Source organism: Lampetra fluviatilis, unplaced genomic scaffold (assembly GCF_964198595.1).
Source record: "Lampetra fluviatilis unplaced genomic scaffold, kcLamFluv1.1 SCAFFOLD_1009, whole genome shotgun sequence".
Classification (NCBI taxonomy): Eukaryota; Metazoa; Chordata; class Hyperoartia; order Petromyzontiformes; family Petromyzontidae; genus Lampetra; species Lampetra fluviatilis.
In genome coordinates, this window is record NW_027620537.1 from 3,422 (window position 1) to 30,000 (window position 26,579).

General features: G+C 57.9%; 1 protein-coding gene across 1 annotated transcript; it reads left to right on the top strand.

Annotated features, from left to right (window-relative positions):
• Positions 1-1,074: 1,074 nt before the first annotated feature.
• LOC144954032 (peroxiredoxin-1-like) lies at positions 1,075-13,204 on the top strand. The gene is made up of 5 exons (XM_078884615.1): positions 1,075-1,172; positions 3,214-3,367; positions 6,228-6,350; positions 7,105-7,235; positions 13,083-13,204. The coding sequence occupies exons 1-5, from the start codon at positions 1,079-1,081 to the stop codon at positions 13,202-13,204; spliced, it is 624 nt and encodes a 207-aa protein (XP_078740741.1). The 5' UTR covers positions 1,075-1,078.
• Positions 13,205-26,579: the final 13,375 nt, after the last annotated feature.

Genomic DNA, 26,579 nt, shown 5'->3' on the forward strand with positions numbered 1-26,579 from the left:
GTCTACCTACCTGTCTACCTGTCTACTTGTCTACCTACCTACCTGTTTACCTGTCTACTTGTCTACCTACCTACCTGTCTACCTGTCTACCTACCTGTCTACCTGTCTACCTGCCTGCCTGTCTACCTACCTGTCTACCTGTCTACCTGCCTGCCTGTCTACCTACCTGTCTACCTGTCTACTTGTCTACCTACCTACCTGTCTACCTGTCTACTTGTCTACCTACCTACCTGTCTACCTGTCTACCTACCTGTCTACCTGTCTACCTGCCTGCCTGTCTACCTACCTGTCTACCTGTCTACCTGCCTGCCTGTCTACCTACCTGTCTACCTGTCTACTTGTCTACCTACCTACCTGTCTACCTGTCTACTTGTCTACCTACCTACCTGTCTACCTGTCTACCTACCTGTCTACCTGTCTTCCTACCTGTCTACCTGTCTACCTGCCTGTCTACCTAATATACATGTTATAATTGCGGCCTTGCTCCTAGCAAACCAGGCGGTTGTGGAGTTTGTTCTTGAAGCGAGCGGTCTCGACACGCGCCCGTTGCGCCCTGAACCCGTCAGTCAGTCTGCGTCTGCGCTGTCCTCAGCGTTGCGGCGCCTCAATCGGGTTGTTCGTCAAAATACGTCTTGGTAGAGGGGAAGTAATCACTTCTTTACTGCACCCCCCACACCCCCCTCTACCCCCTCCACCCCCTCACCCTCCACCCCTCACACACTCACCCCTCCACCCCCCCCACACACTCTAACCCCCCTCTACCCCCTCCACCCCCTCCACCCATCACACACTCACCCCTCCACCCCCTCCACCACCCACCCCCTCCCCCACCCCCTCCACCCCCCACCCCTTCCACTCCCCTCCACCCCCCCACCCCCCCCGCACCCCCTCCACCACCTCCACCCCCTCCACCCCCCACCCCCTCCAACCCCCCTCCACCCATCACACACTTCACCCCCCACCCCCTCCACCCCTCCATCCACAACCCCTTCATCCCCCCCACCCCCTCCCCCCACCCCCTCCAACCCCCCCCACCCATCACACCCTCCCCCCCCCACCCCCACCCTCCACCCCCAGCATGGCTCGGCTCTCGCAGCCCGCGCCCGACTTCTCGTGCCGGGCCCTCATGCAGGACCTCTCCTTCGGCTCCGTGAGCCTCGCTCAGCACCGCGGTGAGCGCGGCCCGCCCCTAGGTCCGCTCAGCCTGAAACAAATGCTCGCGACGTCGCACGGAGACGGCGGCGGAGCGCACATCGCGAGGCCGGAGCCATCGAGTCAACTTGGGGGGGGGCGCAAATCTTACAGGGGGGCTGGGGGTGCCCCCCCCCCCCCCAGAAAAAAAAATCTGAATGTAAAAATGAATTTCCTGCCTAAAATATTAAAAAAATGCACTAACACGTGGGATGTACTTTTTATTTAATTTTTACGATAGTGTCTATTAGTGTATTGTATTACATTGCTCTGTTAATTTTTATTTTTTACCTTTTCTTGTTTCACTGTATGTAATGGCAGAGATTAGGGATTAATAAAGTACAACCATGACCACAATCATACAAACATAAATCTATGCCTTGATTTATATGAAAACAAGTCCAGATATTGTGGCCAAGGTTTAGCAAATTTTGTTTTTTATTTACATAGCATAGCTATTATTTTTTTTATAGCATAATATTGGGGGGGGGGGGGTGTCCTACCTGTCTACCTGTCTGTCTACCTGTCTAGCTGCCTACCTGTCTGTCTACCTGTCTACCTGACTACCTGTCTACCTGTCTACCTGTCTACCTGCCTACCTGACTACCTGTCTACCTACCTACCTGTCTACCTTCCTGTCTACCTGTCTACCTGTCTACCTGTCTACCTGCCTACCTGACTACCTGTCTACCTGCCTACCTGACTACCTGTCTACCTGCCTACCTACCTACCTGACTACCTGTCTACCTGTCTACCTGCCTACCTATCTACCTGTCTACCTGCCTACCTGACTACCTGTCTACCTGCCTACCTGACTACCTACCTACCTGTCTACCTTCCTGTCTACCTGTCTACCTGCCTACCTACCTGTCTACCTGCCTGTCTACCTGTCTACCTGCCTGTCTACCTATCTACCTGTCTACCTGCCTACCTGACTACCTGTCTACCTGCCTACCTGACTACCTGTCTACCTGCCTACCTGTCTACCTGCCTATCTGTCTACCTGCCTATCTGTCTACCTGCCTGTCTACCTGTCTACCTATCTGCCTGTCTACCTGCCTACCTGCCTACCTGTCTACCTGCCTGTCTACCTGTCTACCTGTCTACCTGCCTACCTGCCTGCCTGTCTACCTGTCTACCTGCCTACCTGCCTGCCTGTCTACCTGTCTACCTGCCTACCTGTCTACCTGCCTGTCTACCTGCCTGCCTGTCTACCTGCCTGTCTACCTGCCTGTCTACCTGTCTACCTGCCTGCCTGTCTACCTGCCTGTCTACCTGTCCACCTGTCTACCTGCCTACCTGTCTACCTGCCTGTCTACCTGTCTACCTGCCTGCCTGTCTACCTGCCTGTCTACCTGTCCACCTGTCTACCTGTCTACCTGTCTACCTGCCTGTCTACCTGTCTACCTGCCTGTCTACCTGACTACCTGCCTGTCTACCTGACTACCTGCCTGTCTACCTGCCTGCCTACCTGTCTACCTGCTTGTCTACCTGTCTGCCTGTCTACCTGCCTGTCTACCTGTCTACCTGCCTGCCTGTCTACCTGTCTACCTGCCTGTCTACCTGACTACCTGCCTGTCTACCTGCTTGCCTACCTGGATACCTGTCTACCTGCCTACATGACTACTTGTCTACCTACCTGTCTACCTGCCTGCCTGCCTACCTGTCTACCTGTCTGTCTAGTTGCCTGTCTACCTGTCTACCTGCCTACCTGTCTACCTACCTGTCTACCTGTCTACCTGCCTGTCTACCTGTCTACCTGCCTGTCTACCTGTCTACCTACCTGTCTACCTACCTACCTGTCTACCTGTCTACCTACCTGTCTACCTGTCTACCTACCTGTCTACCTGTCCACCTACCTGTCTACCTGCCTGCCCAGGCCGCTACGTGCTGCTGCTGTTCTACCCGCTGGACTTCAGCTTCGTGTGCCCCTCCGAGTTGACGGAGTTCAGTCCTGTCTGTCTACCTGTCTACCTGTCTACCTACCTGTCTACCTGTCTACCTGTCTACCTACCTACCCAGGCCGCTACGTGCTGCTGCTGTTCTACCCGCTGGACTTCAGCTTCGTGTGCCCCTCCGAGTTGACGGAGTTCAGTGACCGCGCCGCCGAGTTCCGCGCCGCCGGCTGCGACGTCGTCGCCTCGTCCTGCGACTCCCTCTACGCGCACTTCGCCTGGTGACACCGCCAGCAGCAGCAGCAGCATCAGTAGCAGCAGCAGCATCATCAGTAGCAGCAGCAGCATCATCAGTAGCAGCAGCAGCATCATCATCAGCATCATCATCAGTAGCAGCAGCAGCATCATCAGTAGCAGCAGCATCAGTAGCAGCAGCAGCAGCATCAGTAGCAGCAGCAGCAGCATCAGCAGCAGCATTAGCAGCAGCATCAGCATCACCATTAGCATCAGTAGCAGCATCATCAGTAGCAGCAGCAGCAGCATCAGTAGCAGCAGCAGCATCATCAGTAGCAGCATCATCATCAGTAGCAGCAGCAGCAGCATCAGTAGCAGCAGCATCAGTAGCAGCAGCAGCAGCATCAGTAGCAGCAGCATCAGTAGCAGCAGCAGCAGCAGCATCAGTAGCAGCAGCAGCAGCAGCATCAGTAGCAGCAGCAGCAGCATCAGTAGCAGCAGCAGCATCATCATCAGCAGCATCATCATCAGTAGCAGCAGCAGCAGCAGTATCAGCATCGTCACCAGCAGCATCATCATCATCAGCAGCATCATTATCAGCATCATCATCATCAGCAGCATCATCATCAGCAGCAGCATCATCATCATCAGCATCAGCACCATCATCAGCAACAGCAGCATTAGCATCAGCAGCATCATCATCAGCATCAGCACCATCATCAGCAACAGCAGCATTAGCATCAGCATCATCAGCATCAGCATCATCATCAGCATCATCATCATCAGCAGTATCATCATCAGCAACAGTATCATCATCATCATCAGCATCATCATCAGCATTATCATCATCAGCAGCATCATCAGCATCAGCATCATCATCAGCATCGTCATCAGCAGCAGTATCATCATCAGCAGCATCATCATCAGCAGCAGCAGCATCAGCAGCAGCATCATCAGCAGCATCATTATCATCATCATCAGCAGCAGCATCAGCAGCAGCATCATTATCATAATCAGCAGCAGCATCAGTAGCAGCATCATCATCATCAACATCATCATCATCAACATCATCACCGTCGAATTCATAATCACCATCGATGTCACCATCCCCCCATCACACTCACCAATCAATATCGCCATCACCACCGTAATCCATGTCGTCACCAGCACCATCATTCTAATCATCATCATCGCCACCACCACCATCATCATCATCAATCTTGGCCATCATCAATATCACCACCGACCATCACGATCATGATGATGATGATGATGATTTCACGCACCTTCGATTAGCACCGTTGGCTTTGTACGGTGCGAAAGAGGTTGGAAATACAAACTCCTGCAATCAACACCATCAATTTCATCCCCCTTCAATTTCATCCCCCTTTGAACTAAAATTTAACTTTATATATTTTACTGATGACGGTTGCTTGAGTTGCAATCGAAACGTCGCGTTTTCTATTTTTTTTTTTTTTCTACGTGAAAGCTTCAAATCAAGATTTTTATTTTTTATTTTACCAGGTAGGGCTCACTAGAGCCTTGTAGCGTGGACATTTGTAGCAGCCGCCACGTAATCTAAAACGCGTGGCGATGCTCATTCTAAATGTGGAGGGGAAACCCGAAGGGCCCGGAGATAAATCCACGCGACCACGGACAGAGAGAGACACGCACACTCGAAATATACAGCAGCAGCAGCAGGCATCAGGGTGGGGATGGAACCCACGACCTCCTGTAGACCAGGCGAGGTAGTCAACATCTCCTAGCCACCGTGATGATGATGAATTGGGATGGACCCACGACCTCCTGCGTGCCAGGCGAGGTAGTCAACATCTCCTAGCCACCGTGATGATGATGAATTGGGATGGAACCCACGACCTCCTGTGTACCAGGCGAGGTAGTCAACATCTCCTAGCCACCGTGATGATGATGAATTGGGATGGAACCCACGACCTCCTGCGTACCAGGCGAGGTAGTCAACATCTCCTAGCCACCGTGATGATGATGAATTGGGATGGACCCACGACCTCCTGCGTACCAGGCGAGGTAGTCAACATCTCCTAGCCACCGTGATGATGATGAATTGGGATGGACCCACGACCTCCTGCGTACCAGGCGAGGTAGTCAACATCTCCTAGCCACCGTGATGATGATGAATTGGGATGGAACCCACGACCTCCTGCGTACCAGGCGAGGTAGTCAACATCTCCTAGCCACCGTGATGATGATGAATTGGGATGGAACCCACGACCTCCTGCGTACCAGGCGAGGTAGTCAACATCTCCTAGCCACCGTGATGATGATGAATTGGGATGGAACCCACGACCTCCTGCGTACCAGGCGAGGTAGTCAACATCTCCTAGCCACCGTGATGATGATGAATTGGGATGGAACCCACGACCTCCTGCGTACCAGGCGAGGTAGTCAACATCTCCTAGCCACCGTGATGATGATGAATTGGGATGGAACCCACGACCTCCTGCGTACCAGGCGAGGTAGTCAACATCTCCTAGCCACCGTGATGATGATGAATTGGGATGGAACCCACGACCTCCTGCGTACCAGGCGAGGTAGTCAACATCTCCTAGCCACCGTGATGATGATGAATTGGGATGGACCCACGACCTCCTGCGTACCAGGCGAGGTAGTCAACATCTCCTAGCCACCGTGATGATGATGAATTGGGATGGAACCCACGACCTCCTGCGTACCAGGCGAGGTAGTCAACATCTCCTAGCCACCGTGATGATGATGAATTGGGATGGAACCCACGACCTCCTGCGTACCAGGCGAGGTAGTCAACATCTCCTAGCCACCGTGATGATGATGATGATGAATTGGGATGGAACCCACGACCTCCTGCGTACCAGGCGAGGTAGTCAACATTCCCCCCCCCCCCCCCCACAGGGTGAACACCCCCCGCAAGGCCGCAGGGTTGGGCCGCGTGAGCTTCCCCATCCTGGCCGACTCCACGGGGGCTGTGGCGCGAGCCTACGGAGCCTACGACGAGGAGGCGGGGCACGCGTACAGGTGACGAGCCACCACCATCACCACCACAACCACTACAACCATCACCACCACAACCACCCACCACCACCACCACAACCACCACCCACCACCATCACCATTAACCAACACCACCACCATCACCACCCACCCACCACCACCACCATCAGCACCACCCACCACCAGCACCACCCACCACCATCACCACAACCACTACAACCATCACCACCCACCAAAACTACCCATCACCATCAACCAATACCACCACGATCACCACCATCACCACCACCACAACCACCATCACCATTAACCACCACCATCACCACCACCACCATCACCCACCATCACCACCATCACCCCACCACTCCCCCCCCACCACCAACCCCCCACCAGTTGATGATGGTGGTGGTGCTGAAGATGATGGTGCTCCTGATGACGATGGTGCTGCTGATGATGATAATGCTGCTGCTGCTGATGATGGTGCTCCTGATGATGATGGTGCAGCTGATGATGCTGCTGATGATGATGGTGCTGATGATGATGCTGCTGCTGATGAGGGTGCTGATGATGATGATGGTGCTGATGATGATGATGGTGCTGATGATGATGCTGCTGCTGATGAGGGTGTTGATGATGATGATGATGATGGTGCTGATGATGGTGCTGCTGATGATGGTGCTGCTGATGATGCTGCTGCTGATGAGGGTGCTGATGATGATGATGGTGCTACTGCTGCTGATGCTGATGGTGCTCCTGATGATGTCACGTGTTCCCCCAGGGCCCTGTTCCTGGTGGACACGAAGGGCCTGGTGCGTCACGTGACCGTGTGCGACCTTCCCATTGGTCGATCCGTGGACGAGACGCTGCGCCAACTGCACGCCGTGCAGTTCGTGGACAAGCACGGCGACTGTAGGGGGCACAGCCCCCCACTCCACTAGCCCCGCACTACACCAGCCCCCCACTCCACCAGCCCCCCACTCCACCAGCCCCCCACTCCACCAGCCCCCCACTCCACCAGCCCCCCACTCCACCAGCCCCCCACTCCACTAGCCCCCCACTCCACCAGCCCCCCACTCCACTAGCCCCCCACTTCACTAGCCCCCCACTCCACTAGCCCCCCACTCCACTAGCCCCCCACTCCACCAGCCCCCCACTACAGTAGCCCCCCACTCCACTAGCCCCCCACTCCACTAGCCCACCACTCCACTAGCCCCCCACTTCACTAGCCCCCCACTCCACTAGCCTCCCACTCCACTAGCCCCCCACTTCACTAGCCCCCACTCCACTAGCCCCCCACTCCACTAGCCCCCCACTACAGTAGCCCCCCACTCCACTAGCCCCCCACTCCACTAGCCCACCACTCCACTAGCCCCCACTTCACCAGCCCCCCACTCCACTAGCCCCCCACTCCACCAGCCCCCCACTACACTAGCCCCCCACTCCACCAGCCCCCCACTCCACTAGCCCCCCACTCCACCAGCCCCCCACTACAGTAGCCCCCCACTTTACTAGCCCCCCACTCCACTAGCCCACCACTCCACTAGCCCCCCACTTCACTAGCCCCCCACTCCACTAGCCTCCCACTCCACTAGCCCCCCACTTCACTAGCCCCCACTCCACTAGCCCCCCACTCCACTAGCCCCCCACTACAGTAGCCCCCCACTCCACTAGCCCCCCACTCCACTAGCCCACCACTCCACTAGCCCCCACTTCACCAGCCCCCCACTCCACTAGCCCCCCACTCCACCAGCCCCCCACTCCACTAGCCCCCCACTCCACCAGCCTCCCACTCCACTAGCCCCCCACTACAGTAGCCCCCCACTCCACTAGCCCCCCACTCCACTAGCCCACCACTCCACTAGCCCCCCACTTCACTAGCCCCCCACTCCACTAGCCCCCCACTTCACTAGCCCCCACTCCACTAGCCCCCCACTTCACTAGCCCCCCACTACAATAGCCCCCCACTCCACTAGCCCCCCACTCCACTAGCCCCCCACTACAGTAGCCCCCCACTGCACTAGCCCCCCACTCCACTAGCCCCCCACTCCACTAGCCCCCCACTCCACTAGCACCCCACTCCACTAGCCCCCCACTCCACTAGCCCACCACTCCACTAGCCCCCCACTCCACTAGCCCCCCACTCCACTAGCCCCCCACTCCACTAGCCCCCCACTTCACTAGCCCCTCACTCCACTAGCCCCCCACTCCACCAGCCCCCCACTCCACCAGTCCCCCACTACACTAGCCCCCCACTTCACTAGCCCCCCACTACACTAGCCCCCCACTCCACCAGCCCCCCACTCCACTAGCCCCCCACTCCACCAGCCCCCCACTCCACTAGCCCCCCACTCCACTAGCCCCCCACTACAGTAGCCCCCCATTCCACTAGCCCCCCACTCCACTAGCCCACCACTCCACTAGCCCCCCACTTCACTAGCCCCCCACTCCACTAGCCCCCCACTCCACTAGCCCCCCACTCCACTAGCCCCCCCACTCCACTAGCCCCCACTCCACTAGCCCCCCACTTCACTAGCCCCCCACTACAATAGCCCCCCACTCCACTAGCCCCCCACTCCACTAGCCCCCCACTCCACTAGCCCCCCACTCTACTAGCCCCCCACTACACTAGCCCCCCACTCCACCAGCCCCCCACTACACTAGCCCCCCACTCCACTAGCCTCCCACTACAGTAGCCCCCCACTACAGTAGCCCCCCACTCAACTAGCCCCCCACTCCACTAGCCCCCCACTCCACTAGCCCCCCACTTCACTAGCCCCCCACTCCACTAGCCCCCCACTCCACTAGCCCCCCACTTCACTAGCCCCCCACTCCACTAGCCCCCCACTTCACTAGCCCCCACTACAATAGCCCCCCACTCCACTAGCCCCCCACTCCACTAGCCCCCCACTTCACTAGCCCCCCACTCCACTAGCCCCCCACTCCACCAGCCCCCACTACACTAGCCCCCCACTTCACTAGCCCCCCACTACACTAGCCCACCACTCCACCAGCCCCCCACTCCACTAGCCCCCCACTACACTAGCCCCCCACTTCACTAGCCCCCCACTCCACTAGGCCCCCACTCCACTAGCCCCCCACTCCACTAGCCCCCCACTCCACTAGCCCCCCACTCCACTAGCCCCCCACTCCACTAGCCCCCCACTTCACTAGCCCCCCACTTCACTAGCCCCCCACTCCACTAGCCCCACACTCCACTAGCCCTAGCCCCCCACTCCACTAGCCTTAGCCCCCCACTACACTAGCCCCCCACTCCATTAGCCCCCCACTACACTAGCCCCCCACTCCATTAGCCCCCCACTTCACTAGCCCCCCACTACACTAGCCCCCCACTCCACTAACCCCCCACTACACTAGCCCCCCACTCCACTAGCCCCCCACTCCACCAGCCCCCCACTCCACTAGCCCCCCACTACACTAGCCCCCCACTACACTAGCCCCCCACTACACTAGCCCCCCACTTCACTAGCCCCCCACTCCACTAGCCCCCCACTTCACTAGCCCCCCACTCCACTAGCCCCCCACTACATTAGCCCCCCACTACAGTAGCCCCCCACTCCACTAGCCCCCCACTTCACTAGCCCCCCACTCCACTAGCCCCCCACTTCACTAGCCCCCCACTTCACTAGCCCCCCACTACACTAGCCCCCCACTACACTAGCCCCCCACTACACTAGCCCCCACTTCACTAGCCCCCCACTACACTAGCCCCCCCACTCCACTAGCCCCCCACTCCACTAGCCCCCCCACTTCACTAGCCCCCCACTACACTAGCCCCCCACTCCACTAGCCCCCCACTTCACTAGCCCCTCACTTCACTAGCCCCCCACTCCACTAGCCCCCCACTACACTAGCCCCCCACTCAACTAGCCCCCCACTCCACTAGCCCCCCACTCCACTAGCCCCCCACTTCACTAGCCCCCCACTCCACTAGCCCCCCACTCCACTAGCCCCCCACTTCACTAGCCCCCCACTCCACTAGCCCCCCACTTCACTAGCCCCCACTACAATAGCCCCCCACTCCACTAGCCCCCCACTCCACTAGCCCCCCACTCCACTAGCCCCCCACTTCACTAGCCCCCCACTCCACTAGCCCCCCACTCCACCAGCCCCCACTACACTAGCCCCCCCACTTCACTAGCCCCCCACTACACTAGCCCCCCACTCCACCAGCCCCCCACTCCACTAGCCCCCCACTCCACTAGCCCCCCACTCCACTAGCCCCCCACTCCACTAGCCCCCCACTCCACTAGCCCCCCACTTCACTAGCCCCCCACTTCACTAGCCCCCCACTCCACTAGCCCCCCACTCCACTAGCCCCCCACTCCACTAGCCCTAGCCCCCCACTCCACTAGCCCTAGCCCCCCACTACACTAGCCCCCCACTCCACTAGCCCCCCACTTCACTAGCCCCCCACTACACTAGCCCCCCACTCCACTAGCCCCCCACTACACTAGCCCCCCACTCCACCAGCCCCCCACTCCACCAGCCCCCCACTCCACTAGCCCCCCACTACACTAGCCCCCCACTACACTAGCCCCCCACTACACTAGCCCCCCACTTCACTAGCCCCCCACTCCACTAGCCCCCCACTTCACTAGCCCCCCACTCCACTAGCCCCCCACTACATTAGCCCCCCACTACAGTAGCCCCCCACTCCACTAGCCCCCCACTTCACTAGCCCCCCACTCCACTAGCCCCCCACTTCACTAGCCCCCCACTACACTAGCCCCCCACTACACTAGCCCCCCACTACACTAGCCCCCACTTCACTAGCCCCCCACTACACTAGCCCCCCCACTCCACTAGCCCCCCACTCCACTAGCCCCCCCACTTCACTAGCCCCCCACTACACTAGCCCCCCACTCCACTAGCCCCCCACTTCACTAGCCCCCCACTTCACTAGCCCCCCACTCCACTAGTCCCCCACTACACTAGCCCCCCACTTCACTAGCCCCCCACTTCACTAGCCCCCCACTCCACTAGCCCCCCACTTCACTAGCCCCCCACTACACTAGCCCCCCACTCCACTAGCCCCCCACTCCACTAGCCCTAGCCCCCCACTCCACTAGCCCCCCACTACACTAGCCCCCCACTCCACTAGCCCCCCACTCCACTAGCCCCCCACTTCACTAGCCCCCCACTACACTAGCCCCCCACTACACTAGCCCCCCACTCCACTAGCCCCCCACTCCACCAGCCCCCCAGTCCACTAGCCCCCCACTACACTAGCCCCCCACTACACTAGCCCCCCACTACACTAGCCCCCCACTTCACTAGCCCCCCACTCCACTAGCCCCCCACTTCACTAGCCCCCCACTCCACTAGCCCCCCACTACATTAGCCCCCCACTACAGTAGCCCCCCACTCCACTAGCCCCCCACTTCACTAGCCCCCCACTCCACTAGCCCCCCACTTCACTAGCCCCCCACTTCACAAGCCCCCCACTACACTAGCCCCCCACTACACTAGCCCCCCACTACACTAGCCCCCACTTCACTAGCCCCCCACTACACTAGCCCCCCCACTCCACTAGCCCCCCACTCCACTAGCCCCCCCACTTCACTAGCCCCCCACTACACTAGCCCCCCACTCCACTAGCCCCCCACTTCACTAGCCCCCCACTTCACTAGCCCCCCACTCCACTAGCCCCCCACTCCACTAGCCCCCCACTCCACTAGCCCCCCACTACACTAGCCCCCCACTTCACTAGCCCCCCACTACACTAGCCCCCCACTCCACTCAGCAGCCCCCCACCTCATCCTCTCAGCTCCCACTTCACTCCTATGCCCCCCACTTCACTCTCCAGCCCCCCACTTCACTCCCCAGCCCCCCACTTCACTCACCAGCCCCCCACTTCACTCACCAGCCCCCCCACTCCACTCTCCAGCCCCCCACTTCACTCTCCAGCCCCCCACTTCACTTTTCAGCCCCCCACTTCACTCCCCAGCCCCCCACTCCACTCTCCAGCCCCCCACTTCACTCCCCAGCCCCCCACTTCACTCCCCAGCCCCCCACTCCACTCTCCAGCCCCCCACTTCACTCCCCAGCCCCCCACTTCACTCCCCAGCCCCCCACTTCACTCTCCAGCCCCCCACTCCACTCCCCAGCCCCCCACTTCACTCCGACACCACCAACACACGCCGGCCTTCGCAAGGGAACTTACCCGATAACAGCACTTGCCCCACAATTTTTTTTGGAGGCTATACGGGGGATCTTTGTCTTTGTGTGCCTGTGTGTGTGTGCTGAGTGTTTGAGTGTAGCAGTGTGTGTGGGGAGCGGTGGGTGTAGTGGTTAGCGCTACGCTGCGCTACAAACCTGGCGACCCGGGCTCGATTCCCACTCACGGTCAACACCAGTGACGATTAATCCGAACCTGTCCTGGGCCTCCCCTAGGTCGATTCAGCCTCAAATGAGTACCCGGTGCGGTGTGTAAACATCGCCGCTGGGGAGACAAAGGCGGCCGGTTGTGGTGTTGGCTGTGCCGGCCTTCATAGGTGCTCGCTAACAGCACTTGCCCCAACAGTCTGTTAAAGCTATACGGGGCATCTTTGTAGTTGTGTGTGTGTCAGTCATCTCAGTCAGTCGACCCATGATAGCACCTGCTGGGTTTGCCCCGTGACCTGCCGGCGGGCGTTCGACACGTCACGTAGCCTCAACATGCACCTAGCCTAGCACAAGCGCGGCGGTGGCGGTCGTTGTTGTTGTTGTGTTAGTCTGTTGTTGTTGTTGTGTCAGTCTGCCCTACAGGATGGAAGCCCGGAGGGAAGCACATTAAGAATGACATGAAAAAAGGCCTGGAGTTCTTCAGCGCTGAAGCACCCTCTTCCACATCGTCACCATCGTCACCATCGGTGTAAGAGAGGTGTTGAGGATCAGGATGAGTGGCCGTGCGCTGTTAAGAGTGTAATGACGACATGACACTTTATTGAAGACGCGTCCACTTGATATCAGGCAAAGATTCCCACCCAACAGCCCCGAGTCTCCCTGCATTTCCCTCTCATATCCTCCCGTGACCACCAGTCCCTTCACACTCACAACTGATTCCCCTGTCATTACCTCCCATGGCCACCAGTCCCTTCACACTCACAGCTGACTCCCCTGTCATTACCTCCCGTGGCCACCAGTCCCTTCACACTCACAGCTGACTCCCCTGTCATTACCTCCCGTGGCCACCAGTCCCTTCACACTCACAGCTGACTCCCCTGTCATTACCTCCCGTGGCCACCAGTCCCTTCGCACTCACAGCTGACTCCCCTGTCATTACCTCCCGTGGCCACCAGTCCCTTCACACTCACAGCTGACTCCCCTGTCATTACCTCCCGTGGCCACCAGTCCCTTCGCACTCACAACTGACTCCCCTGTCATTACCTCCCGTGGCCACCAGTCCCTTCGCACTCACAGCTGACTCCCCTGTCATTACCTCCCGTGGCCACCAGTCCCTTCGCACTCACAGCTGACTCCCCTGTCATTACCTCCCGTGGCCACCAGTCCCTTCACACTCACAGCTGACTCCCCTGTCATTACCTCCCGTGGCCACCAGTCCCTTCACACTCACAACTGACTCCCCTGTCATTACCTCCCGTGGCCACCAGTCCCTTCGCACTCACAGCTGACTCCCCTGTCATTACCTCCCGTGGCCACCAGTCCCTTCACACTCACAGCTGACTCCCCTGTCATTACCTCCCGTGGCCACCAGTCCCTTCGCACTCACAACTGACTCCCCTGTCATTACCTCCCGTGGCCACCAGTCCCTTCGCACTCACAGCTGACTCCCCTGTCATTACCTCCCGTGGCCACCAGTCCCTTCGCACTCACAGCTGACTCCCCTGTCATTACCTCCCGTGGCCACCAGTCCCTTCACACTCACAGCTGACTCCCCTGTCATTACCTCCCGTGGCCACCAGTCCCTTCACACTCACAACTGACTCCCCTGTCATTACCTCCTCACACTCACAACTGACTCCCCTGTCATTACCTCCCGTGGCCACCAGTCCCTTCGCACTCACAGCTGACTCCCCTGTCATTACCTCCCATGGCCACCAGTCCCTTCACACTCACAGCTGACTCCCCTGTCATTACCTCCCGTGGCCACCAGTCCCTTCGCACTCACAGCTGACTCCCCTGTCATTACCTCCCATGGCCACCAGTCCCTTCGCACTCACAGCTGACTCCCCTGTCATTACCTCCCATGACCACCAGTCCCTTCACACTCACAGCTGACTCCCCTGTCATTACCTCCCGTGGCCACCAGTCCCTTCACACTCACAGCTGACTCCCCTGTCATTACCTCCCGTGACCACCAGTCCCTTCGCACTCACAGCTGACTCCCCTGTCATTACCTCCCGTGACCACCAGTCCCTTCGCACTCACAACTGACTCCCCTGTCATTACCTCCCGTGACCACCAGTCCCTTCGCACTCACAACTGACTCCCCTGTCATTACCTCCCGTGGCCACCAGTCCCTTCGCACTCACAGCTGACTCCCCTGTCATTACCTCCCGTGACCACCAGTCCCTTCACACTCACAACTGACTCCCCTGTCATTACCTCCCGTGGCCACCAGTCCCTTCGCACTCACAACTGACTCCCCTGTCATTACCTCCCGTGGCCACCAGTCCCTTCGCACTCACAACTGACTCCCCTGTCATTACCTCCCGTGGCCACCAGTCCCTTCGCACTCACAGCTGACTCCCCTGTCATTACCTCCCGTGGCCACCAGTCCCTTCGCACTCACAGCGGACTCCCCTGTCATTACCTCCTGTGACCACCAGTCCCTTCACACTCACAGCTGACTCCCCTGTCATTACCTCCTGTGACCACCAGTCCCTTCGCACTCACAGCTGACTCCCCTGTCATTACCTCCTGTGACCACCAGTCCCTTCGCACTCACAGCTGACTCCCCTGTCATTACCTCCTGTGACCACCAGTCCCTTCGCACTCACAGCTGACTCCCCTGTCATTACCTCCTGTGACCACCAGTCCCTTCGCACTCACAGCTGACTCCCCTGTCATTACCTCCTGTGACCACCAGTCCCTTCACACTCACAGCTGACTCCCCTGTCATTACCTCCTGTGACCACCAGTCCCTTCGCACTCACAGCGGACTCCCCTGTCATTACCTCCTGTGGCCACCAGTCCCTTCGCACTCACAGCTGACTCCCCTGTCATTACCTCCTGTGACCACCAGTCCCTTCACACTCACAGCTGACTCCCCTGTCATTACCTCCTGTGACCACCAGTCCCTTCGCACTCACAGCTGACTCCCCTGTCATTACCTCCCGTGGCCACCAGTCCCTTCACACTCACAGCTGACTCCCCTGTCATTATCTCCCGTGACCACCAGTCCCTTCGCACTCACAACTGACTCCCCTGTCATTACCTCCTGTGGCCACCAGTCCCTTCGCACTCACAGCTGACTCCCCTGTCATTACCTCCTGTGGCCACCAGTCCCTTCGCACTCACAGCTGACTCCCCTGTCATTACCTCCTGTGGCCACCAGTCCCTTCACACTCACAACTGACTCCCCTGTCATTACCTCCCGTGACCACCAGTCCCTTCACACTCACAGCTGACTCCCTTGTCATTACCTCCCGTAGCCACCAGTCCCTTCACACTCACAGCTGACTCCCCTGTCATTACCTCCCGTAGCCACCAGTCCCTTCGCACTCACAGCTGACTCCCCTGTCATTACCTCCTGTGGCCACCAGTCCCTTCACACTCACAGCTGACTCCCCTGTCATTACCTCCCATGGCCACCAGTCCCTTCGCACTCACAGCTGACTCCCCTGTCATTACCTCCCGTAGCCACCAGTCCCTTCGCACTCACAGCTGACTCCCCTGTCATTACCTTCCGTGGCCACCAGTCCCTTCACACTCACAGCTGACTCCCCTGTCATTACCTCCCGTGGCCACCAGTCCCTTCACACTCACAGCTGACTCCCCTGTCATTACCTCCCGTGGCCACCAGTCCCTTCACACTCACAACTGACTCCCCTGCCATTACCTCCTGTGGCCACCAGTCCCTTCACACTCACAACTGACTCACCTGTCATTACCTCCCATGGCCACCAGTCCCTTCACACTCACAGCTGACTCCCCTGTCATTACCTCCCATGGCCACCAGTCCCTTCACACTCACAGCTGACTCCCCTGCCATTACCTCCCATGGCCACCAGTCCCTTCGCACTCACAGCTGACTCCCCTGTCATTACCTCCCGTGGCCACCAGTCCCTTCACACTCACAGCTGACTCCCCTGTCATTACCTCCCATGGCCACCAGTCCCTTCACACTCACAGCTGACTCCCCTGTCATTACCTCCCGTGGCCACCAGTCCCTTCACACTCACAGCTGACTCCCCTGTCATTACCTCCCGTGGCCACCAGTCCCTTCACACTCACAACTGACTCCCCTGTCATTACCTCCCGTGGCCACCAGTCCCTTCGCACTCACAGCTGACTCCCCTGTCATTACCTCCCGTGGCCACCAGTCCCTTCACACTCACAACTGACTCCCCTGCCATTACCTCCTGTGGCCACCAGTCCCTTCACACTCACAACTGACTCACCTGTCATTACCTCCCATGGCCACCAGTCCCTTCGCACTCACAGCTGACTCCCCTGTCATTACCTCCCATGGCCACCAGTCCCTTCACACTCACAGCTGACTCCCCTGCCATTACCTCCCATGGCCACCAGTCCCTTCGCACTCACAGCTGACTCCCCTGTCATTACCTCCCGTGGCCACCAGTCCCTTCACACTCACAACTGACTCCTCTGTCATTACCTCCCGTGGCCACCAGTCCCTTCACACTCACAGCTGACTCCCCTGTCATTACCTCCCGTGGCCACCAGTCCCTTCGCACTCACAGCTGACTCCTCTGTCATTACCTCCTGTGGCCACCAGTCCCTTCGCACTCACAACTGACTCCCCTGTCATTACCTCCCGTGGCCACCAGTCCCTTCACACTCACAGCTGACTCCCCTGTCATTACCTCCCGTGGCCACCAGTCCCTTCGCACTCACAGCTGACTCCCCTGTCATCACCTCCCGTGGCCACCAGTCCCTTCGCACTCACAGCTGACTCCTGTCATCACCTCCCGTGGCCACCAGTCCCTTCACACTCACAGCTGACTCCCCTGCCATTACCTCCCATGGCCACCAGTCCCTTCGCACTCACAGCTGACTCCCCTGTCATTACCTCCCATGGCCACCAGTCCCTTCACACTCACAGCTGACTCCCCTGTCATTACCTCCCATGGCCACCAGTCCCTTCGCACTCACAACTGACTCCCCTGTCATTACCTCCCGTGACCACCAGTCCCTTCGCACTCACAACTGACTCCCCTGTCATTACCTCCCATGGCCACCAGTCCCTTCGCACTCACAACTGACTCCCCTGTCATTACCTCCCATGGCCACCAGTCCCTTCACACTCACAACTGACTCCCCTGTCATTACCTCCCATGGCCACCAGTCCCTTCGCACTCACAGCTGACTCCCCTGTCATTACCTCCCATGGCCACCAGTCCCTTCACACTCACAACTGACTCCCCTGTCATTACCTCCCATGGCCACCAGTCCCTTCGCACTCACAGCTGACTCCCCTGTCATTACCTCCCATGGCCACCAGTCCCTTCCCACTCACAGCTGACTCCCCTGTCATTACCTCCCGTGACCACCAGTCCCTTCACACTCACAGCTGACTCCGCTGTCATTACCTCCCATGGCCACCAGTCCCTTCACACTCACAGCTGACTCCCCTGTCATTACCTCCCGTGGCCACCAGTCCCTTCGCACTCACAGCTGACTCCCCTGTCATTACCTCCTGTGGCCACCAGTCCCTTCGCACTCACAACTGACTCCCCTGTCATTACCTCCCGTGGCCACCAGTCCCTTCACACTCACAGCTGACTCCCCTGTCATTACCTCCCGTGGCCACCAGTCCCTTCGCACTCACAGCTGACTCCCCTGTCATCACCTCCCGTGGCCACCAGTCCCTTCGCACTCACAGCTGACTCCTGTCATCACCTCCCGTGGCCACCAGTCCCTTCACACTCACAGCTGACTCCCCTGCCATTACCTCCCATGGCCACCAGTCCCTTCGCACTCACAGCTGACTCCCCTGTCATTACCTCCCATGGCCACCAGTCCCTTCACACTCACAGCTGACTCCCCTGTCATTACCTCCCATGGCCACCAGTCCCTTCGCACTCACAACTGACTCCCCTGTCATTACCTCCCGTGACCACCAGTCCCTTCGCACTCACAACTGACTCCCCTGTCATTACCTCCCATGGCCACCAGTCCCTTCGCACTCACAACTGACTCCCCTGTCATTACCTCCCATGGCCACCAGTCCCTTCACACTCACAACTGACTCCCCTGTCATTACCTCCCATGGCCACCAGTCCCTTCGCACTCACAGCTGACTCCCCTGTCATTACCTCCCATGGCCACCAGTCCCTTCACACTCACAACTGACTCCCCTGTCATTACCTCCCATGGCCACCAGTCCCTTCGCACTCACAGCTGACTCCCCTGTCATTACCTCCCATGGCCACCAGTCCCTTCCCACTCACAGCTGACTCCCCTGTCATTACCTCCCGTGACCACCAGTCCCTTCACACTCACAGCTGACTCCGCTGTCATTACCTCCCATGGCCACCAGTCCCTTCACACTCACAGCTGACTCCCCCGTCATTACCTCCCATGGCCACCAGTCCCTTCGCACTCACAACTGACTCCCCTGTCATTACCTCCCGTGGCCACTAGTCCACTCACACTGCATGCAGGCTCTATTGGCATTACACTTGTATACTTATAATATGATTATTACGAAGCTCGTCTTAACCCACTGGAGCTTCGCTGAGTCGCCAGGTCTCTGGCTGTCGTAGGTAGGAGGCGATGCTGATGATGATGCTGCTGATGATGATGATCATCATGCTGATGCTGCTTCTGCTGCATGCGATCCCTATTGAGTGCCGTGCAGGTAAATCTTTCGGCATTGGGATGTTTGGTCAGTACCAGAAACTGCATCTTGTTGTTGTTGTTGTGTACAGGACTGTACTCTATACCATCATATTGAGGTGTGGTCGTATTTAGGCAATATATGATTCCACATTGCCTTGTATTGTGTTGATTCCCAGGTATCCATAGAATCACACGGATAACCATATATCCACGTAGGAACCCATAGACACACACACAGACACACCTATACACTCAGAGACCCATAGACACACACACAGACACACCTATACACTCAGAGACCCATAGACACACACACAGACACACCTATACACTCAGAGATCCATACACTAACACAGAGATCTATGGACTCACAAAGACCCATAGACTCACAAAGACGCATAGACTAGCGGTGACCCATATTCTCACGGATTCTGAGACTCACATAGAGACCCATAGACTCACACAGACACCCATAGACTCGCACAAAGACCCATAGACTCACACAGACACCCATAGACTCGCACAGAGACCCATAGACTCACATAGAGACCCATAGACTCACACAGACACACATATACTCACACAGACACCCATAGACTCGCACAGAGACCCATAGACTCACATAGAGACCCATAGACTCACACAGAGACCCATAGACTCGCACAGACACCCATAGACTCGCACAGAGACCCATAGACTCGCACAGACACCCATAGACTCACACAGAGAACCATAGACTCACACAGAGACCCATAGACTCACGGAGATCCATAGACTCACGGAGATCCATAGACTCACATAGAGACCCATAGACTCACACAGAGACCCACAGACTCCCACAGACACCCATAGACTCACACAGAGACCCATAGACTCACACAGACACCCATAGACTCGCACAGAGACCCATAGACTCACACAGAGACCCATAGACTCACACAGAGACCCATAGACTCACACAGAGACCCATAGACTCACACAGAGACCCATAGACTCACATAGAGACCCATAGACTTACACAGACACCCATAGACTCGCACAGAGACCCATAGACTCACATAGAGACCCATAGACTCGCACAGAGACCCATAGACTCACACAGAGACCCATAGACTCGCACAGAGACCCATAGACTCACGGAGATCCATAGACTCACACAGAGAACCATAGACTCACACAGAGACCCATAGACTCACACAGAGACCCATAGACTCACACAGACACCCATAGACTCACACAGACACCCATAGACTCGCACAGAGACCCATAGACTCACGGAGAACCATAGACTCGCACAGAGACCCATAGACTCACACAGAGACCCATAGACTCACGGAGAACCATAGACTCGCACAGAGACCCATAGACTCACATTGTGTGTTGTATCGCAATGTTGAAAATCCATAAAACAATTTCTCGTCATTCACACGTGTGCGTGTGTGTGTCTATGCCTCTATACATAGGGAGTGGTGGTGTAGTGGTTAGCACACTGTGTGTGAGTGGGGAGTGGTGGTGTAGTGGTTAGCACACTGTGTGTGTGTGTGAGTGGGGAGCGGTGGTGTAGTGGTTAGCACACTGTGTGTGTGTGTGAGTGGGGAGTGGTGGTGTAGTGGTTAGCACACTGTGTGTGTGTGAGTGGGGAGCGGTGGTGTAGTGGTTAGCACACTGTGTGTGTGTGTGTGAGTGGGGAGTGGTGGTGTAGTGGTTAGCACACTGTGTGTGTGTGTGTGAGTGGGGAGTGGTGGTGTAGTGGTTAGCACACTGTGTGTGTGTGTGAGTGGGGAGCGGTGGTGTAGTGGTTAGCACACTGTGTGTGTGTGTGAGTGGGGAGCGGTGGTGTAGTGGTTAGCACACTGTGTGTGTGTGTGAGTGGGGAGCGGTGGTGTAGTGGTTAGCACACTGTGTGTGTGTGTGAGTGGGGAGCGGTGGTGTAGTGGTTAGCACACTGTGTGTGTGTGTGAGTGGGGAGCGGTGGTGTAGTGGTTAGCACACTGTGTGTGTGTGTGAGTGGGGAGCGGTGGTGTAGTGGTTAGCACACTGTGTGTGTGTGTGAGTGGGGAGTGGTGGTGTAGTGGTTAGCACACTGTGTGTGTGTGTGAGTGGGGAGTGGTGGTGTAGTGGTTAGCGCCACGCTGCGCTACAAACACGATCCGAGTTCGATTCCCGCTCACGGCCAACACGATTATCTGAACCGGTCCTGGGCCTCCCCTAGGTCGACTCGGCATCAAATGATTACCTGGTGCGGTGCGTAGTAATCATCGTCGCTGGGGAGACAAAGGCGGCCGGGCGTGGTGCTGGCCACCCACCCCCTCGTGTGCAGTGCCGGCCTTCATAGCTGCTACCAGCGAACAGCACTTGCCCCAACAGTCTGTTAAGGCTACACGGTGGATCTTTGTCTTTGTGCCTCTCATCTTGTAACGACATGAACCACAATGCATTGTTCAGCCCAAGGAAGTCGTTGAACGGAGCCTCTCAGCAGAAGGCCGCGGGTGGAGCTTCATGGGTTGTGGACAATTTAAACATTAATTTAAATATTAAAACACACATTTTTTTACTTGCACAGTAAAGTAATTGTATTTGTTCATTCGCTATACGGACAGATAATAGGAGAAATCGCTCACCTTAAACACCTGGTCGTTCGTAAAAGTTGAAGGCGGTGTAGTGCTATAGTAATAGAGCTGGTGCAGAATCACCGAACCGGAATTGATATCTTGAAAGCGTTTAGCGCGGGGTGGGAGGGGCCTTGGAAGTGCGGGGTCTGTAGCATCATTTGTAGCTACTTGTGCTCATCATCATCATCGGCCTGTGTGTCTCGAGAGAGAATGACTTTGCGCCTTACGAGGTCAGCTGTAGAATGACTTAGTAGGCCAATCCGTGAGTGGCAATCCTTGGCACAGCGATTGCAAGTGAACGCGGCGTTGCAAGCCGTCACCCTTGCATCTGCATCCTGCAGCAGCAGCAGCAGAGGTGAGTGTAGAACCCATTGGCAGCTGCGGCACCGCGTGGCGTGCGAGTGCTGAGCCGTGGAGGAGGCTGCTGAAGCTTGCTGGGCAGTTCGGAGGCGTTCGCCCTCCGGCAACAACGGAGGGCGAGAGGTTAGCGACGCTCACAACAACGAGCGGAGCGTCGGGCGGATAAAACACAGCGAGTTGGCACAGTGTTGGGGGGGGGTACAGCTGGTGGTGCATCTACCGGTCATCTCAGTCAGCCAACCCATGCCACCTGCTGGGTCTGTCCCGTGACCTCCTGCACCTAGCCTGGCACAGTAGGGGGTACAGCTGGTGGTGCATCTACCGGTCATCTCAGTCAGCCAACCCATGGCACCTGCTGGGTCTGTCCCGTGACCTCCTGCACCTAGCCTGGCACAGTAGGGGGTACAGCTGGTGGTGCATCTACCGGTCATCTCAGTCAGCCAACCCATGGCACCTGCTGGGTCTGTCCCGAGACCTCCTGCACCTAGCCTGGCACAGTAGGGGGTACAGCTGGTGGTGCATCTACCGGTCATCTCAGTCAGCCAACCCATGGCACCTGCTGGGTCTGTCCCGAGACCTCCTGCACCTAGCCTGGCACAGTAGGGGGTACAGCTGGTGGTGCATCTACCGGTCATCTCAGTCAGCCAACCCATGGCACCTGCTGGGTCTGTCCCGAGACCTCCTGCACCTAGCCTGGCACAGTAGGGGGTACAGCTGGTGGTGCATCTACCGGTCATCTCAGTCAGCCAACCCATGGCACCTGCTGGGTCTGTCCCGTGACCTCCTGCACCTAGCCTGGCACAGTAGGGGGTACAGCTGGTGGTGCATCTACCGGTCATCTCAGTCAGCCAACCCATGGCACCTGCTGGGTCTGTCCCGAGACCTCCTGCACCTAGCCTGGCACAGTAGGGGGTACAGCTGGTGGTGCATCTACCGGTCATCTCAGTCAGCCAACCCATGGCACCTGCTGGGTCTGTCCCGAGACCTCCTGCACCTAGCCTGGCACAGTAGGGGGTACAGCTGGTGGTGCATCTACCGGTCATCTCAGTCAGCCAACCCATGGCACCTGCAGGGTCTGTCCCGTGACCTCCTGCACCTAGCCTGGCACAGTAGGGGGTACAGCTGGTCGCGAAAGCCCCCCCCCCCCCCCACGTATTAAAGTGCACGTAGAAAGGCTCCCGTATCGGTACTGGAACTCGAGGAAAATCCTTCTTGTTGTGAGGTTCAAGTTTCACTGCAGCGCCACAAAGTAAACCCCCCCCCCCCCCCATGTCAACACAGACGCGCGCGATGTCCCTGGGATCATTCCAGGAAGGAAAACCATGGAAATGCATCGGAACAAACAGAGAAACAGTCACCCCCCCTACCACCCAAATCAAAACAAACACGCGCGCACACAAAGACACAGATCCCCCGTGTAGCCTTTCATAGACTGTCGGGGCAAGTGCTGTGAACGAGTAGCAGCAAGCACTTTGTGGCCTTCTGAGGTGCCGATCCTGCTCTCTGCCTGCTCCAGCGAAGTGAACAACAACGACGACGACCTGATGCGAGGGCGCAACGCTCTATCCCCCATGCAGATGGAACAGATGGGAGATGCGCTCGTTGTAAGGTTTGTGTGCGTTGGGGTTAAAGGCCTCCCCACTATCATTGACAACAGCCGCTATGGGCGATCATCCACTGCTGGATGAAGGCCTCCGCTACCTGGCAAGGCCCAGGACCGGTTCGAACTCCGGTCGAGAGATGTGAGTGGCTGTATTTATATACATATAACTACTGCAAGAGGAATCCGACGAGCTGTCAAGCTCTCGTTGTTCACAGACGTCCGTCCGCCGGGGGTTGCCGCGCAAAGCAACGGAGTCAGCGGCCGCTTCAGCGACGACGCGTGGCCATCGCCACCACGAGATGGAGTAACACGGCGGCCATTGCGCCACGTGGCCACGTGGCCCCCAGGGCGAGGCACAGCGCAAGGGGCCCTGCTGATTGACAGGCAACGTCAGATGAGCGTGGGGCAAGTAGACCCAAGCCGAAACATAACTTATATAAAAAAAAAAGGATTTTATGATAGAATGTCGTGTTGTCATCAGGATGACATAAGTGTACCAAGTTTGCAGTCAAAACCACATTAGGAAGTGGGTCAAAATTTTAGTTGCAAGATTTGAGGATACGACAACAACGATGACAACAACAACAACGACAACAATGACAACAACAACAATGACAACAACAACAACGACAACAACGACAACAACAATGACAACGACAACAACAAGAAGCGTGTAGAATTGGAATCATCGAGAGTGTTCTATATGAATAAAGCGATCTACCTGTAGCATGCACCGTTATACACCTTGTCCGTGTGTAGTAGTACCCCTGGTAATTACCCTGTGATCGGGTAATTGGTATGGGGTGAGGGTAAAAGGTAGGCTCGTTGCTTTTTACCTTTTATCTTACCTGATAAAGGGTAAAATGTAGGGTAGAGTGATTGTATTGTGGTAAGGTAAAGGGTAGGGTAAAGGTAGGCTCGTTGTTTTTTACCTTTGACCTAACCTGCTGAAGGGTAAAAGGTAGGGTAGAGTGATTGTATGGTGGTAAGGTAAAAGGTGGGGTGAAGGTAGGCGCGTTGTTTTTTACCTTTCACCTTACCTGCTGAAGGGTAAAAGGTCAGGGTAGAGTGATTGTATGGTGGTAAGGTAGAAGGTGGGGTAAAGGTAGGCGCGTTGTTTTTACCTTTAAACTTTTACCTTACCTTGCCGAGGCCTCGGGACCACCACGGCGAGGGTGGGGGCTGTGGGGGAGGGGGGGAGGGGTGGGGGCTGTGGGGGAGGGGGGGAGGGGGTGGGGGCTGTGGGGGAGGGGGGAGGGGTGGGGGCTGTGGGGGGAGGGGGGAGGGGTGGGGGGCTGTGGGGGGAGGGGGGGAGGGGTGGGGGCTGTGGGGGGGTGGGGGAGGGGGGAGGGGTGGGGGCTGTGGGGGAGGGGGGAGGGGTGGGGGCTGTGGGGGAGGGGGGAGGGGTGGGGGCCGCGGGGGGGAGATGGGTGGGGTGGGGGCTGTGGGGGAGATGGGGAGATGGGAGGGGAGGGGGCATGGGGGGATTGGAGGGATTGGCGAGGGGATGGGTGGGGGCCGTGGGGGGTTGTGGAGGAGGGGGGGTAGGGGGAGGAGGGGGAGGAGGGGGAGGTAGGGGAGGAGGGGGGGGAGGGGGAGGAGGGGGGGAGGGGGGAGGAGGGGGGGGAGGGGGAGGTAGGGGAGGAGGGGGGGAGGGGGAGGAGGGGGAGGTAGGGGAGGAGGGGGGGGGAGGGGGAGGAGGGGGGGGAGGGGGAGGAGGGGGGGGGAGGGGGAGGAGGGGGGGGAGGGGGAGGTAGGGGAGGAGGGGGGGGGAGGGGGAGGAGGGGGGGGAGGGGGAGGAGGGGGGGGAGGGGGAGGAGGGGGGGGGAGGGGGAGGAGGGGGGGAGGGGGAGGAGGGGGAGGTAGGGGAGGAGGGGGGGGAGGGGGAGGAGGGGGGGGGAGGGGGAGGAGGGGGAGGAGGGGGGGGGAGGGGGGGGAGGGGGAGGAGGAGGAGGGGGAGGAGGGGGGGGAGGGGGAGGAGGGGCGTGTAGGAAGTTGATGGGATAATTGGGGCAGTCGTCCCCTGCGGGAGCGAACTCGCGTGATGAGTTTCACGAGACGGAGAGACCTCCACACCTCACCACAACACACACACAGACACACACACAGACACACACACAGCGCCTGAACACACACACAGACACACACACAGCGCCTGAACACACACAGCCTGAACACACACACAGACAGACACACAGACAGCGCCTGAACACACACAGACACACACACAGACACACACACAGCGCCTGAACACACACACAGACACACACACAGCGCCCTGAACACACACAACCTGAACACACACACAGACAGACACACAGACAGCGCCTGAACACACACAGACACACACACAGACACACACACAGCGCATGAACACACACACAGACACACACACAGACAGACACACAGACACACACACACACAGACACACACACAGCGCCTGAACACACACACAGACACACACACAGACACACACACACACACACAGACACACACACAGCGCCTGAACACACACACAGACACACACACAGACACACACACAGACACACACACAGCGCCTGAACACACACAGCCTGAACACACAGACAGACAGACACACAGACACACACACACACCGCCTGAACACACACACAGACACACACACAGCGCCTGAACACACACAGCCTGAACACACACACACAGACAGAC

Excerpts from the sequence above, each read along its gene's own strand:
- LOC144954032 (XM_078884615.1), top strand. The coding sequence starts at position 1,079 with ATGGCTCGGCTCTCGCAGCCCGCGCCCGACTTCTCGTGCCGGGCCCTC. Across the intron at positions 6,351-7,104 it reads GAGGCGGGGCACGCGTACAG|GGCCCTGTTCCTGGTGGACA; the intron begins GTGACGAGCCAC and ends GTGTTCCCCCAG. Across the intron at positions 7,236-13,082 it reads CGTGGACAAGCACGGCGACT|TCTGCCCTACAGGATGGAAG; the intron begins GTAGGGGGCACA and ends TTGTTGTGTCAG.